This window comes from Hylobates moloch, unplaced genomic scaffold (assembly GCF_009828535.3).
Source record: "Hylobates moloch isolate HMO894 unplaced genomic scaffold, HMol_V3 SCAFFOLD_5, whole genome shotgun sequence".
NCBI classification, from domain to species: Eukaryota; Metazoa; Chordata; class Mammalia; order Primates; family Hylobatidae; genus Hylobates; species Hylobates moloch.
In genome coordinates this window covers 1123482-1141692 of record NW_026652280.1, presented here as the reverse complement: position 1 = coordinate 1141692, position 18211 = coordinate 1123482, and the positions used below count along the sequence as shown (strand labels likewise).

The 18211-nt window shown below is 41.3% G+C and overlaps 1 protein-coding gene across 9 annotated transcripts in view; it reads left to right on the top strand.

Moving 5' to 3' along the window:
* ATP9B (ATPase phospholipid transporting 9B (putative)) overlaps positions 1 to 18211 on the top strand; it is a 322806-nt gene that overhangs the window by 47096 nt on the left and 257499 nt on the right. For 7 of the 9 annotated variants that reach the window (XM_058438242.1, XM_058438240.1, XM_032152031.2 and 4 more), the window contains exon 2: positions 7106 to 7279. In XM_058438242.1, coding sequence (XP_058294225.1) covers positions 7143 to 7279 — 137 coding nt within the window. In that variant the 5' untranslated portion in view covers positions 7106 to 7142. Of the gene's footprint in view, positions 1 to 7105; positions 7280 to 8405; positions 8440 to 18211 lie in introns of those variants that run through there. The other 2 variants (XM_058438243.1, XM_058438245.1) reach the window with 2 other exon arrangements.

The following is an 18211-nucleotide window of genomic DNA, read 5'->3' as shown; positions in this document are numbered from 1 at the left end:
TTTGGGCTGAGACAGTGGGGTTTTCTAGATATACAATCATGTCATCTGCAAACAGGGACAATTTGACTTCCTCTTTTCCTAATTGAATACCCTTTATTTCCTTCTCCTGCCTGATTGCTCTGGCCAGAACTTCCAGCACTATGTTGAATAGGAGCGGTGAGAGGGGGCATCCCTGTCTTGTGCCAGTTTTCAGAGGAATGCTTCCAGGTTTTGCCCATTCAGTATGATATTGGCTGTGGGTTTGTCGTAGATAGCTCTTATTATTTTGAGATACGTCCCATCAATACCTAATTTATTGAGAGTTTTTAGCATGAAGGGTTGTTGAATTTTGTCAAAGGCCTTTTCTGCATCTATTGAGATAATCATATGGTTTTTGTCTTTGGTTCTGTTTATATGCTGGATTACATTTATTGATTTGCGTATGTTGAACCAGCCTTGCATCCCAGGGATGAAGCCCACTTGATCATGGTGGATAAGCTTTTTGATGTGCTGCTGGATTCGGTTTGCCAGTATTTTATTGAGGATTTTTGCATCAATGTTCAGCAAGGATATTGGTCTGAAAATCTCTTTTTTGGTTATGTCTCTGCCAGGCTTTGGTATCAGGACGATGCTGGCTTCATAAAATGTGTTAGGGAGGATTCCCTCTTTTTCTGTCGGTTGGAATAGTTTCAGAAGGAATGGTACCAGTTCCTCCTTGTACCTCTGGTAGAATTCAGCTGTGAATCCATCAGGTCCTGGACTCTTTTTGGTTGGTAAGCTATTGATTATTGCCACAATTTCAGAACCTGTTATTGGTCTATTCAGAGATTCAACTTCTTCCTGATTTAGTCTTGGGAGGGTGTATTTGTTGAGGAATTTATCCATTTCTTCTAGATTTTCTAGTTTATTTGCATAGAGGTGTTTGTAGTATTCTCTGATGGTAGATTGTATTTCTGTGGGATCGGTGGTGATATCCCCTTTTTCATTTTTTATTGCATCTATTTGATTCTTCTCTCTTTTCTTCTTTATTAGTCTTGCTAGCGGTCTATCAATTTTGTTGATCTTTTCAAAAAACCAGCTCCTGGATTCATTAATTTTTTGAAGGGTTTTTTTGTGTCTCTATTTCCTTCATTTCTGCTCTGATTTTAGTTATTTCTAGCCTTCTGCTAGGTTTTGAATGTGTTTGCTCTTGCTTTTCTAGTTCTTTTAATTGTGATGTTAGGGTGTCAATTTTGGATCTTTCCTGCTTTCTCTTGTGGGCATTTAGTGCTATAAATTTCCCTCTACACACTGCTTTGAACGTGTCCCAGAGATTCTGGTATGTTGTGTCTTTGTTCTCATTGGTTTCAAAGAACATCTTTATCTCTGCCTTCATTTCATTATGTACCCAATAGTCATTCAGGAGCAGGTTGTTCAGTTTCCATGTAGTTGAGCGGTTTTGAGTGAGTTTCTTAATCCTGAGTTCTAGTTTGATTGCACTGTGGTCTGAGAGACAGTTTGTTATAATTTCTGTTCTTTTACATTTGCTGAGGAGAGCTTTACTTCCAACTATGTGGTCAATTTTGGAATAGGTGTGGTGTGGTGCTGAAAAAAATGTATATTCTGTTGATTTGGGGTGGAGAGTTCTGTAGATGTCTATTAGGTCCACTTTATGTAGAGCTGAGTTCAATTCCTGGATATCCTTGTTAACTTTCTGTCTCGTTGATCTGTCTAATGTTGACAGTGGGGTGTTAAAATCTCCCATTATTATTGTGTGGGAGTTTAAGTCCCTTTGTAGGTCACTCAGGACTTGCTTTATGAATCTGGGTGCTCCTGTGTTGGGTGCATATATATTTAGGATAGTTAGCTCTTCTTGTTGAATTGATCCCTTCACCATTATGTGCTGGCCTTCTTTGTCTCTTTTGATCTTTGTTGGTTTAAAGTCTATTTTATCAGAGACTAGGATTGCAACCTCTGCCTTTTTTTGTTTTCCAGTTGCTTGGTAGATCTTCCTCCATCCCTTTATTTTGAGTCTATATGTGTCTCTGCACGTGAGATGGGTTTCCTGAATACAGCACACTGATGGGTCCTGACTCCTTATCCAGTTTGCCAGTCTGTGTCTTTTAATTGGAGCATTTAGCCCATTTACGTTTAACGTTAATATTGTTATGTGTGAATCTGATCCTGTCATTATGATGTTAGTTGGTTATTTTGCTCGTTAGTTGCTGCAGTTTCTTCCTAGCCTCGATGGTCTTTACAATTTGGCATGTTTTTGCAGTGGCTGGTACTGGTTGTTCCTTTCCATGTTTAGTGCTTCCTTCAGGAGCTCTTTTAGGGCAGGCCTGGTGGTGACAAAATCACTCAGCGTTTGCTTGTCTGTAAAGTATTTTATTTCTCCTTCGCTTATGAAGCTTAGTTTGGCTGGATATGAAATTCTGGGTTGAAAATTCTTTTCTTTAAGAATGTTGAATATCGGCCCCCACTCTCTTCTGGCTTGTAGAGTTTCTGCCGAGAGATCAGCTGTTAGTCTGATGGGCTTCCCTTTGTGGGTAACCCGACCTTTCTCTCTGGCTGCCCTTAACATTTTTTCCTTCATTTGAACTTTGGTGAATCTGACAATTATGTGTCTTGGAGTTGCTCTTCTCGAGGAGTATCTTTGTGGCGTTCTCTGTATTTCCTGAATCTGAATGTTGGCCTGCCTTGCTAGATTGGGGAAGTTCTCCTGGATAATATCTTGCAGAGTGTTTTCCAACTTGGTTTCATTCTCCCCGTCATTTTCAGGTACACCAATCAGACGTAGGTTTGGTCTTTTCACATAGTCCCAAATTTCTTGGAGGCTTTGTTCATTTCTTTTTATTCTTTTTTCTCTAAACTTCCCTTCTCTCTTCATTTCATTCATTTCATCTTCCATCAGCGATACCCATTCTTCCAGTTGATCGCATCTGCTACTGAGGCTTCTGCAATCTTCACGTAGTTCTCGAAACTTGGCTTTCAGCTCCATCAGCTCCTTTAAGCCCTTCTCTCCATTGGTTATTCTAGTTATCCATTCTTCTAATTTTTTTTCAAAGTTTTTAACTTCTTTGCTATTGTTTTGAATTTCCTCTCGTAGCTCAGAGTAGTTTGATCGTCTGAAGCCTTCTTCTCTCAACTCGTCAAAGTCATCCTCCATCCAGCTTTGTTCCGTTGCTGGTGAGGAACTGCGTTCCTTTGGAGGAGGAGAGGTGCTCAGCTTTTTAGAGTTTCCAGTTTTTCTGCTCTGTTTTTTCCCCATCTTTGTGGTTTTATCTACTTTTGGTCTTTGATGATGGTGATGTACAGATAGGTTTTTGGTGTGGATGTCCTTTCTGTTTGTTAGTTTTCCTTCTACCAGACAGGACCCTCAGCTGCAGGTCTGTTGGAGTTTACTAGAGGTCCACTCCAGATCCTGTTTGGGTGGGTGTCAGCAGCAGTGGCTGCAGAACAGCGGATTTTCGTGAGACCACAAATTCAGCTGTCTGATAGTTCCTCTGGAAGTTTTGTCTCAGAGGAGTACCCGGCCGAATGAGGTGTCAGTCTGTCCCTACTGGGGGGGTGCCTCCCAGTTAGGCTGCTCAGGGGTGAGGGACCCACTTTAGGAGGCAGTCTGTCCATTCTCAGATCTCCAGCTGTGTGCTGGGAGAACCACTACTCTCTTCAAAGCTGTCAGTCAGACAGGGACATTTAAGTCTGTGGAGGTTCTTGCTGAGTTTTTGTTTGTCTGTGCCCTGCCCCCAGAGGTGGAGCCTACAGAGGCAGGCAGGCCTCCTTGAGCTGTGGTGAGCTCCACCCAGTTCGAGCTTCCTGGCTGCTTTGTTTACCTAAGCAAGCCTGGGCAATGGCGGGCGCCCCTCCCCCAGCCTTGCTGCCGCCTTGCAGCTTGATCTCAGACTGCTGTGCTAGCAATCAGCGAGACTCTGTGGGCATAGGACCCTCCAAGCCAGGTGCGGGACACAATCTCCTAGTGTGCCGTTTTCCAGGCCCATTGGAAAAGCGCAGTATTAGGGTGGTACTGACCCCATTTTCCAGGTGCTGTCTGTTACCCCTTTCTTTGACTAGGAAAGGGAACTCCCTGACCCCTTGCGCTTCCTGAGTGAGGCAATGCCTCACCCTGCTTTGGCTCGCACACAGTGTGCTTCACCGACTGTCCTGCACCCACTGTTTGGCACTCCCTAGTGAGATGAAACCGGTACCTCAAGCAGAAATGCAGAAATCACCCGTCTTCTGTGTCGCTCGGGCTGGGAGCTGGAGACCAGAGCTGTTCCTATTCGGCCATCTTGGCTCCCGATCCTTGTCCATTTTTTTCTTCACATATTTTTCTGCCTCAATCTTTTCTGGTATTCTAATGACATGCATGTTAGACCTTTTCATATATAAAGAAATATAGAGAAATAGTGTGTATACATGGGTGTGTGTGCACACACCCCCTCCCCCATCTGCTTAGAATTTCTGTCTACCCTAGGATACTTGTAGAGTATTTTTTAAAAAAGAAAAAAGGAACTTCTGTTTTTCTATTCACTTCAAGACTGTTCAACTTTATCTCATAGAGCATGGATATAATGGCTGTTTTAAAATTCCAGCAGATTTTTCTTACAGCAATTAGCATTTGTTGGTTGTTCTTTCTCTTGACTATTGGCCATATTTCCCTGTTACTTTGTATGTTGTATGAGTTTGGCTTGTATCCTGGACATTTTGAATATTGTGTTGTGGGACTCATAATCCTTTGAAGAATGTTTTGTTTTAGCAGTGCACTGACCTGGGTAGGTTTAGACCCCCAGTTCTGTTTCACTACCAGTGGGTGGTGGTTGCGATGTCAGTTCAGTTGCAAAGCCTTGGCTGTGCCATCTGCTCCCCGCAAGTGCTTGTCAGGGCCTGTTGTGTAGGACCTGAGTAGTTCCCAGAGCCTGTCCTGTGCTTATTTGGGTTTGGGCACATTTTTGCAGCTCGGGGGTGAGCCTGGGACTTCTGTTGATTCATAAACAGAATTAGGGCATCCCTTGTCCACCTTTCTCCACTGTCTGGTTTATCCCATGTCTCCAATTTCCAGGGTTGTTTTTTCTCAGCTTTATGCTTTCTGAAAGTCAGAGTTTTCTCTCAGAGTTTTCGCCCTTCGTGTTGTTGTGAAGGTCCACCTGACTGGGACAGTTCTCAGGGAAAAGTTGTGTGAAAAGAGAGAACTACCAGGGACGTCCACATCCTGTTTGGACTCCAGAGCCCATCTTCCTGTTTCCCTTGCTCTCATAGAAGGTGACTACAGTGTAGCCCTGACAGGGCTAGGAGAAACAAAAAGGAAAAAAGAAAAAAACATTCTGCTTTGCAAGAGCCCCCTTTGCTGGGGCTGTGGCTAGAAAGGGTGGGTTTCTTCTGGAGTTTACAGTCTGCATATTGTGTGCAGTGCAGATAGAGTCTTCACTTTGACAAGATCTCTGCATTGGACTTCAAGAGCCTATTTTAGATGCCTGGAGCTAAGCTGCCCTTGTGTTGAAACTGTGCATGTCAGCCTATCAACTGGAGGTCTGAAAGGAGGAAGAATTACCAGGAATGAAAATACGTCAGGTCGTGATCAGAAACATGATTCCATTGTACACGACATGTACACTCGGCCACTGCATACGCGTACCTTCACATCATCCGTGCCTTTTGGCCTCTGGATACTTAAAACGTGCTGTTTCTCTTTGAGTTTTCTAGGCAGTGAGGACTGCATGACTGGTTTCCTGAGACTCACTGTATTCTCTTGAAAAAAGAAAAGTCTTCCACAATACTGACCTATCTCTAAATTGCCCTTTAGCAGAATGTGCTGTGATTGCCTGCTTATGTGTTTGTCTCCTATTTTTTGTTTCTGAAGAACTCTTGATTTCCACTTATTGCTCCTTTCCTTCCCCTCACCAACAAGCCTTTCAAGAGGTGCATCCTTCTTCCCATGTGGACTTCTGCCCCCGACATTGATGCCTTACTAACCAAGCCTGCTGTCTTGGCTCTATGCACCCTCCTGTAGGTCCCCCAGTAACCAGTGCTGTGATCACAGACCTATTGCCTTCAGGGTAGACTCCTTCTGGGTATAATTTTTATCCACGGTCTGCCGTTGCTAGGGCCCTCAGTCCTGTTTTCCCCCTAAGCTTCCTGGCTGTGATCCATACTGGACTCTGGATCTGGCTTTGTTGTTTTGGAATACTTACTTTTCTCCTGATGTGTCAGTTAAGGATGGTACTATCTCTGTCCCTTATTTATATTTTAATAGTGGGTTTTGGTTAGTTTTAGCTGTCTTCTATATGGAATTTAGAGAATGTTAAAAAAGATTTCAATATAAGTGACTGCCTTTATCCCAGAGGAACTCACGAGTCTGCTTTCTTAGTTTTTACCTTGAGACAATGCCTCCACAAATACTTGATGCAAAATTCAGTAAGACAGCACTTGTTGAATCACCATTATAATTTCTGACAAATTGTTCTCAAAAAGGTTTTTATTTTTTAAAGATAAATTATGTTTGTGATTGAGGAAGGATAAAAGGAACAGTTTTGTTGATGATAGGCTGCCTGTTTCTTGGAATCAAGAGGATTGTTGAGCTTTAAAAGGTCTGCTGGTTGTTGAGATTTTTTCATTGAATAGCACGTTTTAGTGAAGAGAATAACAGAATAAATGGGACATATCATCATTCCCCAAAGATATAAACTCTGTCAGCAAACCAAGGGATGATGTTGATACCTTTCAAATACAGACAGCTACATATTGTCGAAAGTCACTAGAGTGTTTAGATGTTGCTTGGAGTGAACATTCTTTGCTATAGTCATGTTTCAGAAGATTGGTTTTTTCTGACTGGATTAAGTGCAGTGAGGAGCTGTTGAGCAGCATTGGTTGTGCTGTCAGGCTGGCCATCCGCACCACAGATGCCTCCAGGATTATGCTTACAGCATGGTTAACAGAGACTTCTTCAGCTAGGACAGGCCTCGTTGGGCAGCTTTTTTACCTTAGCTAACTTATTCCTTTGCAAAAGAAAGCAGCCTCTGCAATCTTATTTACAATGCTTTCCCTCAGCTGAAGACAGCCTAATTTGAGGAAATATTGTCCCTAAATGAAACACACTGTAAAGAAGACTGCTTGGCCTATCTCAGCACTCCGTTTTTACCCTAACTAGGTACCAGCTGGAGGATGAGTCTGCGCATTTGGATGAAATGCCACTAATGATGTCTGAAGAAGGCTTTGAGAATGAGGAAAGTGATTACCACACCTTACCACGAGCCAGGATAATGCAAAGGAAAAGAGGACTGGAGTGGTTTGTCTGTGATGGCTGGAAGTTCCTCTGTACCAGGTTTGTTATCCATTGCTACCTAATTTCCTTATACACTAAGGTTACTTATAAGCTTAGCTTCTAGTATACTTATTAGCTATATTAATATAAAAACTGGAGATATTCCTTAAATGATATCATGGAGATTATTAGTACATTAATCAAAGCCAAACAATGATAATATGAAAGGAAAGGAGAGCCAAATTAATTATCTTATGAGAAGTTTTAATGGTTAAAAGCTGGAGGCCAGGTGTGGTGGCTCATGCCTGTAATCCCAGCACTTCGGGAGGCTAAGGCGGGCAGATCTCTTTGAGCTCAGGAGTTCAAGACCAGCCTGGACAACATGACGAAACCCCATTTCTACTAAAAACACAAAAATTAGCCAGGCGAGATGGTGAGTGCCTGTAATCCCAGCTACTAGGGAGGCTGAGGCTGGAGAATCACTTGAACCTGGGAGGTGGAGGTTACGGTGAGCGGAGATCGAACCACTGCACTCCATCCTGGGCAATGGCGTGAGACTGTGTCTCAAAAAAAAAAAAAAAAAAAAAAAAAAAGGCTGGAGAAAATTAGTGACTTTATAGTTAATGCATGATAGAATTAATCCTGGTTGCTCTATCAACATTTATAAATGATGTTTCTTTTTCTTCCCAAAAGATAGATATGGTCCTATATTCGTCCTGTATATCTTTTACTCAGATTCACCTATATTTTTCCCCACATTTTGCCACATTTATTCTATTATTCTTTTTATATCTTATTATTTTTCTGAGACATTTCAGACTAGGTTGATTACTTCATTCCGCTTCTTAATTCTTCAGTGTGTATTTTCTAAGAAATAGGTATTTTCTTATATAACCTTAGTACAGTTATCAAATTCAGGAAATTTAACACTGATACAATGCTTTGTATCCACTTTAAGTTTATATTTCAGTGTTGTCTGTCATCCCAGTAATGTCCTTTGTAACCTTGTTTTCTCTAGTACTGGGTATGGTCACATGTCACATTTAGGTGGCATGCTTTTTTAGAGTCTTTTAATCTGGAGTAGTAGTTTAGTGTTTATCTTTCATTCCATTGACATTTTTGAAGAATGAAGATCAGTTATTATACAGAACGTTTCACATTCTGTTTTGTTTGTGTTTCCTCGCAGTTAAACTCAGCTTAAGCACCCTCTGGAATACTGTGTATGTGATGCTGTGGCCTTCTCAGGGTGTTTGATTCCTGTTTGATTGACTTCTGGTCTTCCCTTTATTTTCTCTCTTATTTTGTTTGACTTTAACTTGCTTTTCTTTTTCTAGCTTCATAAGATAAATCTCAGGTCTCCAATATTCTTCCTTTTTCCTTTCTAAAAATAGGTGCATTTAAGTTTTGACAGGTATTATCATTAAGTTCAAAATCTTTTTTTCTTTTCTTCTCTTTTTTCTTTTCTTTTCTCGAGGCGGAGTCTTGCTCTGTTGCCAGGCTGGAGTGCAGTGGGGTGATGTCAGCTCACCTCAACCTCTGCCTTCTGGGTTCAAGCGATTCTCCTTCCTCAGCCTCCTGAGTAGCTGGGACTACAGATGTGCACCAGCATCCCCAGCTAATTTTTGTATTTTTAGTAGAGATGGGGTTTCGCCAGGTTGGCAGGCTGGTCTCAAACTCCTGACCTCAAGTGATCTGCCTGCCTTGGCCTCCCTTAGTGTTGGGATTATAGGCGTGAGCCACCGTCCCCAGGCCCAAATATTTTCTAATTTTCATTGTCATTTCTACTCTAAATTCATATTTGATTTAGAACTATGTTGCTTAATTTCCAAAGTTAGAGATTTTTTCTAGTTAACTTTTTATAATTATTATATTTTAAATAGAGACCAGGTCTTGCTGTGTTGCCCAGGCTGGTCTTGAACTCCTGAGCTCAAGTGATCCATCTCAGCCTCCCAAAGTGCTAGGATTACAGGCATGAGTCACCATGCCCAACCTGTGTTTTGCAGTTATCTTTTTGTAATTGATTTGTATCTGAATTTCATAGGCCATTGAATATACTTATAATTTTTAAAAAATGGGCCAGGTGCAGTGGCTCACGCCTGTAATCCCAGCACTTTGGGAGGCTGAGGCAGGCGCATGACGAGGTCAAGAGATTGAGACCATCCTGGCCAACATGATGAAACCCTGTCTCTACTAAAAGTACAAAAATTAGCTGGGCGTGGTGGCGTGCACCTGTAGGCCCAGCTACTCGGGAGGCTGAGGCACAGGAGAATCACTTGAACCCAGGAGGCGGAGGTTGCAGTGAGCCGAGATCATGCCACTGCACTCCAGCCTGGCAACAGAGCGAGACTCTCTCAAAAAATAAAATAAAAATTTCAGTCTTTGTAATATGCTGAGACTCACTTTATGGTTCATCATATAGACAGCTTATAGCAAATTTTGTGTATTTGAAAATAATTTGTATTTTTCAGTTGTTAAGTGCACTGCTCTGTATGTCAATAAAGTCATGGTTGTTGGTTGTCTAGTTCAAATCTGTGTTGCTGTTCATGGTTTGCTTGTTTGTTAGTTACTGAGAGACTTCATGAGTTTCTAAACATCATTGTGGATGTGTCTATTTCTTTTGGTTAATTTTAGAGTGTGTTATTAGATGATGGACGTTTAGGATTATTAACCTTTTCAATTGACCTTTTATTGTCTTTAATTGCTCCTCATTTATCTTTAAAAATACTTTGTGAAGACTTGTCTAATTTCAGTAAAACTATACCAGCTTTCTTTGATTAATGTTGCATGGTATATATTGTCATTCTTTTACTTTTTAAAAAATTTTTTAAAAATTTTGAATTTGGAAATAGAGAGTTACAGGAATTGTAAAAATAGTATAGAGGTGTCCTGTATTAGTTCATTTTCACCCTGCTAATAAAGACATACCCGAGACTGGGCAATTTACAAAAGAGAGGTTCAGTTAGACTCACAGTTCCACATGGCTGGGGAGCTCTCACAATTATGGCAGAAGGCAAGGAGGAACAAGTCACATCTTATGTGGATGGTGGCAGGCAAAGAGAGCTTGTGCAGAAAAACTCCTGTTTTTAAAATCATCAGATCTCGTGAGACTCATTCACTATCAGGAGAACAGCCCAGGAAAGACCCACCCCCATAACTCAGTCACCTCCCACCAGGTTCCTCCCACAACACATGGGAATTATGGGAGTTAGATGCATAAGTAAGATGAGATTTGGGTGGGGACACAGCCAAACCATATCGGTTTCTTGTATTTTTCACCCAGTTTACCCCAGTGGTTACATGTTATATAACTATAATATGAAACCAGGACACTTACCTTGGCACAGTGTGTGCGCGCGGTTCTTTGTGATTTCATCAGGTGTTGATCTTTGTAATCACCACTGCAGCCAAGATGCAGAACCATTCCAACCCCACAGGGAGCTTCCCGTGCCACAGCCACTCCCGTCCCTCTGACCCCTGGCCTTGGAAACCACTCATCAATTCTCCATCTCGTTTTAATATCAAGAATGTTACATAACTGAAATTACTCAGTATGTGATATTTAAAAAGTTTTCTATTTTTTTTTCCATATTGTAGTGATATCTGTATTATGTGATTTTTTTTTTTTTGAGGTTGGCCTATTTCATTCAACATAATGCTGTGAGAGCCATCCAAGCTGTTGTGTAGGTTGTGTCAAGTTTTTGGATATTAGAAATAAGGCTGCCGTGAACAATTGTGTACATTTGTGTGTGTGTGGATGTGTGTGGACATAAATTTTCATTTCTCTGGAATAAATGTCCAGAAACTTCATTGCTGGGTTGTATGGTAAGTGTGTATATTTAGCTTTTTAAGAAACTGCCAAAATATTTCCCAGAGTGGCTGTACCATTTTACATTTGCACTAACAGTGTTTGAGAGATCCAGTTTATTTTCGTCCGTGCCAACATTGGGTGTTGTCACTGTTTTTGATTGTAGCTGTTCTAGTAGATGTGGAGTGATGGTTCATTGTGTTTTTCATTTCCATTTTCTTAATGCTAGTGAGGTTGGACATCTTTTTGCCATTTGTGTACTCTCGTGAATAAATGTTTTTCCATCTTTAATTTCTACTTGTGTTGTTTATTATTTTTTTCTTGTTGAATTTGGAGAGTTCTTTGCATATTCTAACTATAGGTCCTCTGTCAGATATGTAGTTGGACATATTTTCTTTCTTTCTTTTTTTTTGAGACGGAGTCTCGCTCTGTCACCCAGGCTGGAGTGCAGTGGCTCGATCTTGGCTCACTGCAACTTCCGTCTCCTGGGTCCAAGCCGTTCTCCTGCCTTAGCCTCTCGAGTAGCTGGGACTACTGGTGCCCACCACCATGGCTGGCTAAGTTTTTTGTGTGTGTGTATTTTAGTAGAGACAAGGTTTCACCATGTTGCCAGTGTGTCTCTTGTCTTTCCATCCGTTGAGATTCAGAGAGACTTCACTGGATCCAGTGTTCTTAATTTTGGTGAGGTCTGAATTATTGCTTGTGTTACTTTTGTGAATTGTGCTTTTGGTATCACATCTAAGAATTTCACAGAACTCTTTTTTTTTTTTTTTTTTTGAGACGGAGTCTTGCTCTGTCGCCCAGGCTGGAGTGCAGTGGCACAATCTCGGCTCACTGCAAGCTCCGCCTCCCGGGTTCACGCCATTCTCCTGCCTCAGCCTCTCCGAGTAGCTGGGACTACAGGCGCCCGCCACCACGCCCGGCTAATTTTTTCTGTATTTTTAGTAGAGACGGGGTTTCACCGTGGTCTCGATCTCCTGACCTCGTGATCCGCCCGCCTCGGCCTCCCAAAGTGCTGGGATTACAAGCGTGAGCCACCGCGCCCGGCCACAGAACTCTTTGTTGAAGATTTTCTTGTATGCATTTTATAGCTTTACATTTGAATACTTAAAAAAATTTTTTGGTAAGGTGAGAGGTTTAGGTTGAAGTTCATTTTTTAGCCAGTGTGTATCCAAGTGTTCTAATACCACTTGATTGTACATGAGCGGGGCTGTCTGTGGCCTTGGTTCTGTTCTCTTTTCCATCTCATCAGTGTGTCAGTTCCTGCCAGTACCACACAGTGTGCTGTATTGTGGCTTTATAGAAAGTCTTAACATGGGTAGGCTAATTCTTCTTACTTTATTCTTCTTTTTCAAAAATATTTAAGTTATTCTAGTTCCTTTGCCTTCCCTTAGAAATTTTAGAATAATCTTGTTCATATCTACAAAATCCTTACTAGGATTTTGATAGGACTTGTGTTGAACCTATATATTATGTTAGTTTGGGGGGGGAATTGACATGTTTCCTATGTTGAGTTTTCTAGATCACGAACCTGGTACCTTTTGCTCCATTTTATTTGGAGATAATTTGATCTTTTTCACTAGTGTTTTGTAGTTTTCAGCATGCAAACATTAGATTTACTCCTAAGTATTGAACTCTTTTGGAGTGATTGTAAATGGTTTGGTATTTTAAATTTTGGATTCCATGTTTTCATTGCTAGTGTGTAGAAATACAGTTGATTTTGTATGTTAGATCCTTTATCCTATAACCTTGCTGAACTCACTGGTGCTAAGAGTGGTTTTGTAGATTCCTTGTAATCTATAAAGACAGTCATGCCATCTGCAGATAGCGGTGGTATTACTTCTTCCTTTATGGTCTGTGTGCCTTACCTTGTGGAGCTGGCTAGAACGTACAGCATTGTGCAGTGGCGAGAAGGGTCACCGTCACCTTGTTCTTTCCCAGGCGGGAGCTTACAGTATTGCAGCATTAAGCAGATATGGACTGTGGGTTTTTTAAAGATACTACTTAGCTAAACCAAATAACTGTTTGTAGTTTTTTTTTTGTTTTTTGTTTTTTTAAAGAAATCTATCTTGTATTAAGAAATAAAACAAAGCATTGGCAGGAGAAGTGGTCTAATACATAGTTTTGTCAGACCCAGAAGCAGGCTCTGGAGATTAAGTTGCAGAGTCCTTATTGTGGTGATAGTGGAAGCCACACAGAAGGATGATGTTCTTGAAAAGGTTGGGAGACAAGTGGTATAGCTCTGTGAAGAATAAGGAGGTGACACCTTTGGAAAGAGGATGTATTGGAAAGGAAGAATAGCATCCATCCTTTTTGGCAGGAGGAAAACCCAGGGGAGAAAGAATGAAATAGTGGTGGCGACTATGACTTTTATTCCCAATTGGGAACATCAGGTCAATTGAATAAGGATATGATTAGGATTCAGACAAGGGCTGAAAAAAATGGGAAAATTTGGTCACGCTTTGGTAGAGATCATCATTAATCAGCAAAGGAAAATCAATAATAATTTGTATTGAACTTGGCATAAATTTATGGTGATGTGTCCATCAGGGAAGAGCCTGGGTGATGACAGAGCTGGCTGAGAAGGTGTGGTGTGGGGAGTTGTGGTGAGGTAGGTAGGCCCCCACGACATTGTGAATTGATGAGTTTGTAGGGGCAGAGAGTTGACTGCTACCAATTTGCTGGCTGTGGGAGTGGCTCAGAAGCAAGTGTTCTGCATTTGTGTGGGGAAAGACTAAGTGCTTTTCTTCTGTGGTCCGTATGGTCCCTTCTTAAAGAAGGTGGGTGTTCTCACCGCTGTTGACAGCCAAGAACTGGAAGAGTCATGGCTTGAGACATGCTTTCTCATTTTTATTTGACAATCCCAACTTGGACACTTTGAAAAAATTGTTCTGGTATCTGTCTTTTAAAACTTTGAATCTTTTTCGTGTGAGTGAATACACCTTTCTTGTAAGCGGTTGTGAGACATATTGATAGTTCTCTGATCTGGGTTAATGTCTTTCTTACGAGATTTACATTTCACTTGTGATCAAAAATCACTTTGTCCTTAGGAAAGTGGAGCCAGTGATGGCATTTCCATAAGAAGCGAGGGGAGGGCCGGGCGCGGTGGCTCACGCTTGTAATCCCAGCACTGTGGGAGGCCGAGGTGGACGGATCACTAGGTCAGGAGATCGAGACCACGGTGAAACCCCGTCTCTTCTAAAAATACAAAAAATTAGCCGGGCGTGGTGGCGGGCGCCTGTAGTCCCAGCTACTTGGAGAGGCTGAGGCAGGAGAATGGCGTGAACCCAGGAGGCGGAGCTTGCAGTGAGCCGAGATCACGCCACTGCACTCCAGCCTGGGTGATAGAGCGAGACTCCGTCTCAAAAAAAAAAAAAAGGGAGGGGAGGTATCAAATGCTGGGATTATTCCTAGTTCTAATGTCCTCAACTAATCGGCAGACGTTGAGGGTACAGAAGCATGGGCGAATGTGCTCATCTTTTAAGAAGACATTAGCATTGTGTTGCTTTTAAATTGATGACCGTAGGTATCTATTGGATATAATAATTGTCTAATTTTTGGGGGGTGGAGAGAAAGGAGGCTAAAACTATGGGAATTATTTAATTATGACTAGTTAACATTTTAGAAGATAGGCTCTTCATATGTTAAAATGCTTTGTTTAATGTTATGATTTGATTATAGAGGCATTTTGTGAAAAGCTATTAATCCTAAAACATTTTAAGAAAAAGTATAACTTGTACACTACTGGATTTAGTTTCAGCTGGACTTGATGATGTAAGGCAATTTAAATATAAGAGGAAAGTGTTTCTGAATAATCAATAATTTAGAAACTATTTCGCGTACATAGAAATGCTGTTGAGTAAAGCTCCCAGTTACTGTCTCCCAAGGACTTCTGTTTGCTTCTCCCTCTTGTTTTGCAATATTTGCCAGTATGCCTTCCTCACATTTTTGTCCTCAAAAATTCCCCATATTTCATTTTCCTTTTTAGCTCTACTATTCAGTGAGGCTTAAACATACTGTTTTCATTACAGTGTTTCTGTATCCTTGGGGCTCATGCCCTTTACTCCTAGCATGGAAGTTGCCTGACTCCCCCGCGTACTGGTTTCTGGCTGCATGATCCAGGGGCAGTTCTGGTGCACCTGCAGGCCTTTCACACCTCATGCCTGTTGCGAGTGTATTCGTTCAGTTTTGTGTAGTAGCACATGATATGATAGTGGCGTCTTCACCACTACTTTATTCTGTCTGTACACAATAAAATTATTAGTAATAACATTTTTACGTGTTAACGGGTGTTAGTAGCACAGTGATATGAATAACGTAATTATATCATCAAAGTCTAGGCATCTTAGATTTACTGGTACAGGGTTATAGAGGAAAAAACCGAGTAAAATGTTGAAATTTACGTTTTTAGCAGTGGTCATTTAATTTAGAGTTTCTAGAGTGAGTGATGTCAGTGAGGCATTAGTTCATGTAGTTGCTGACAGTGGTGTTGGCGTTACAGTTTCTGTTGTGGCTGCTGTTCACAGTGCTCATGTTACGCAGACAGTGGTCTTGCATTTATAGTGTCGTTTGTCTGGAAGAACATGTTAATATCAGATAATGCTATAAAGCTTATATTTTCTAAATTTTATATGTATCTTTTCACATACTTAGATCTTAATATTTGATTTTTCATTTTGAATTTGTCTGACTTTTGTATACTAGAACATCACAGTAGATAATTATGTGTCTAAGAGCAAAAGTTCATATCTGAGTCCATTCCTGAAGAATTTTGCTCTATTTGAAATGCTGAAGAGAAATGTGTTCATATAAAGCCTGTCTTGTATCTGTGGCCCAGCTTGCAATGTGCTCTGTTGATGCCACTGCTGTCCAATAGAACTCACTGTAGTAATGGAATATTCTCCATCTGGGATGTCCATTATGGTAGCCAGTAGCCAGGGTGCCCACTGAGCTCTTGAGATGTGGCTAATGTGACTGAGGAACTGGATTGTAGGTTTTATTTAATTTTAATTAATTGAAATGAAAGTTGCCACATGGGGCCGATGGATGCTCATTTGGATGGTCCAGGCCTGGGTACTCTTTGTGCCCAAGCAATGGCTGTGAGGAGGGTGACCTTTTGAGTGGGATGTTGGGAGGCAGGAGAGTGAAGATTGAGGCCTCGGGGGCTTCCTCCGTGGGCGGCATTGTGCTGAGCCTTTGTAGTGTGTAAACTCCACTCTTGTCAGTGCTTTGCAGATGAGCGAACAAAGACTCAGACCAAGGAGCTTCCATAAGGTCACTTGCTGGTGATTGTCTCCAAAAACATGACTTTAAAGTCCATGTTTTTCCATTGTGTTTTGTTGCCTGCTCACAAGTGATTCATTTTTTTTTTTTTCATCATCTCTTGAATGGCTGTGGTGCCATCCGTGGGCTGAGGAAAGGTGGTGCATGAACTTGAGTAAGAGCTAGCCTCTGCCTGTTGTGAGCTCAGTGAATGGACGTGATACTGATATGGCGGGAGGTTGAGATCCAGGCTCTGGTTTCAACTCTGCCATTAACTAGTGGTTTAGTCTTAGAGAAGTCACTTGCCTGTGGGACCTCCAGTTTTCTTGTCTGTAATGTGGGAGTTTGGCATCAGTATAGTATAGTTGCAGTTGTCTGAGATGGTAATTCTTAGGCAACATAACTAGGATTTTCCTGGCACTAGGAGTGTGTGCTGTCACCAGATAAAAGAGTGATGATTTATAGCTGCTGTTGGTGGGAGGAGTTGGGGAAGGAGTGCCCATGAGCCCCTGCCATGGGGGAAGGCAACTCAAGAGTGGAGGGGAGCACAGAGCAGTTGCAGTCTGCATGGCACCACAGTGCTGGAGGGAAGGAGGCATGTGAGAGTGTTCGAGATGGACAGTACAAGCAACAGGTAAGGTAAGAGAAATAGTCATTGAAAGCTTACTCTGTTTTATTTGAAGCCTTATTTAATTTTTTCATTCAAGCATAAACATAAAATATTATCAGCATTTTATTGAAATCTACTTGACCATTTCCCTTCCTACCCTACCAAAAATATTAATGGTGAGCATACTTGTTTTGACAATCTTAAATCACTTTAATACCACCCTGATTTATAACTGTTGTGGACTTGAAAGTATGCTTTCAGTTTGGAGGTGTTTGGGTTTATTGTTTCAAAAGTGCTGATGGGCTGATGGCAGTGCTAAGATGTTCCATTCTTGCAAAGCTCAGTCTTTATGTGCTGCGGTGGAAGTTCTAGAATAAGGGTGGGGAGAGCTGGCTTGCTTGGCTATCCCCATGGCAGAGCATCAGCCCTGTGAGAGAGCACCGCTTAAGGGAGCAGTGCTTGGCAGTCCTTCATGTGCTGGAACAGTCCCTGTTAGGGATGGGCAGCCTCCAAAGAACCAACCTCTGACCTTTCAATGTGAAGATCTTCCCAGCACAGCTGAGAATTAAGTGGATATTCATAGAGATAGTACCAACTTCAGTTGAGACACACACACATGCCCTCATAAGGAATGCTACTATGGGAAATTTATGAAGTTTACTTCATATATTCAAATTCATAAATTCAAATACTGAAACCTGCAAGTTTTCAGTATTTGTAAAGTGATTTCTAAAGCAGGAGAGCATTACGATTATAGTAAAGGTGTGGCACTCCGGCGTGGGAGACTGCAGTTCTGGGATGGAGCTCTGATGTGTCAGCCTCATTTTATAATCAGCCTTATGCTGTCATTTTCATGCAAAACTTTTTGTTGACTTTTAAGCTTCCTTTGTCACAAACATGAAGAATATTTGACTTATACAGCAGGCTTTCTGTTCTAGCCTTGAATACAATTAAAAGGTGAGATTTAACTTCCTTTAATAAGCCATTCTGAGTCTTTCTCTACATTTTGAAAATTTAAATTAAACCAAAATTTTAATAATGAAGTTTAAATTCATGATTATTTTGTGCTTAAAACAGATGAATTGATACCTTTTCATCATTTTCTGAGGCATTTTTAGAAACTCTATACTCTCTACCCCAAAATAATGGTTTGGATGACCAAGAAGGGGAAGAGTTGTGCTCCTGAAACCCAGACACTATTGGAACAGGGTAAATGTAAAATTAAAATATTTACTGCATAGATGAAGAGAGCTATGTGGAAATACAGTCAAGCTTTTATTATCATTAGAATATCACAGGAAATATTTGTATCCTC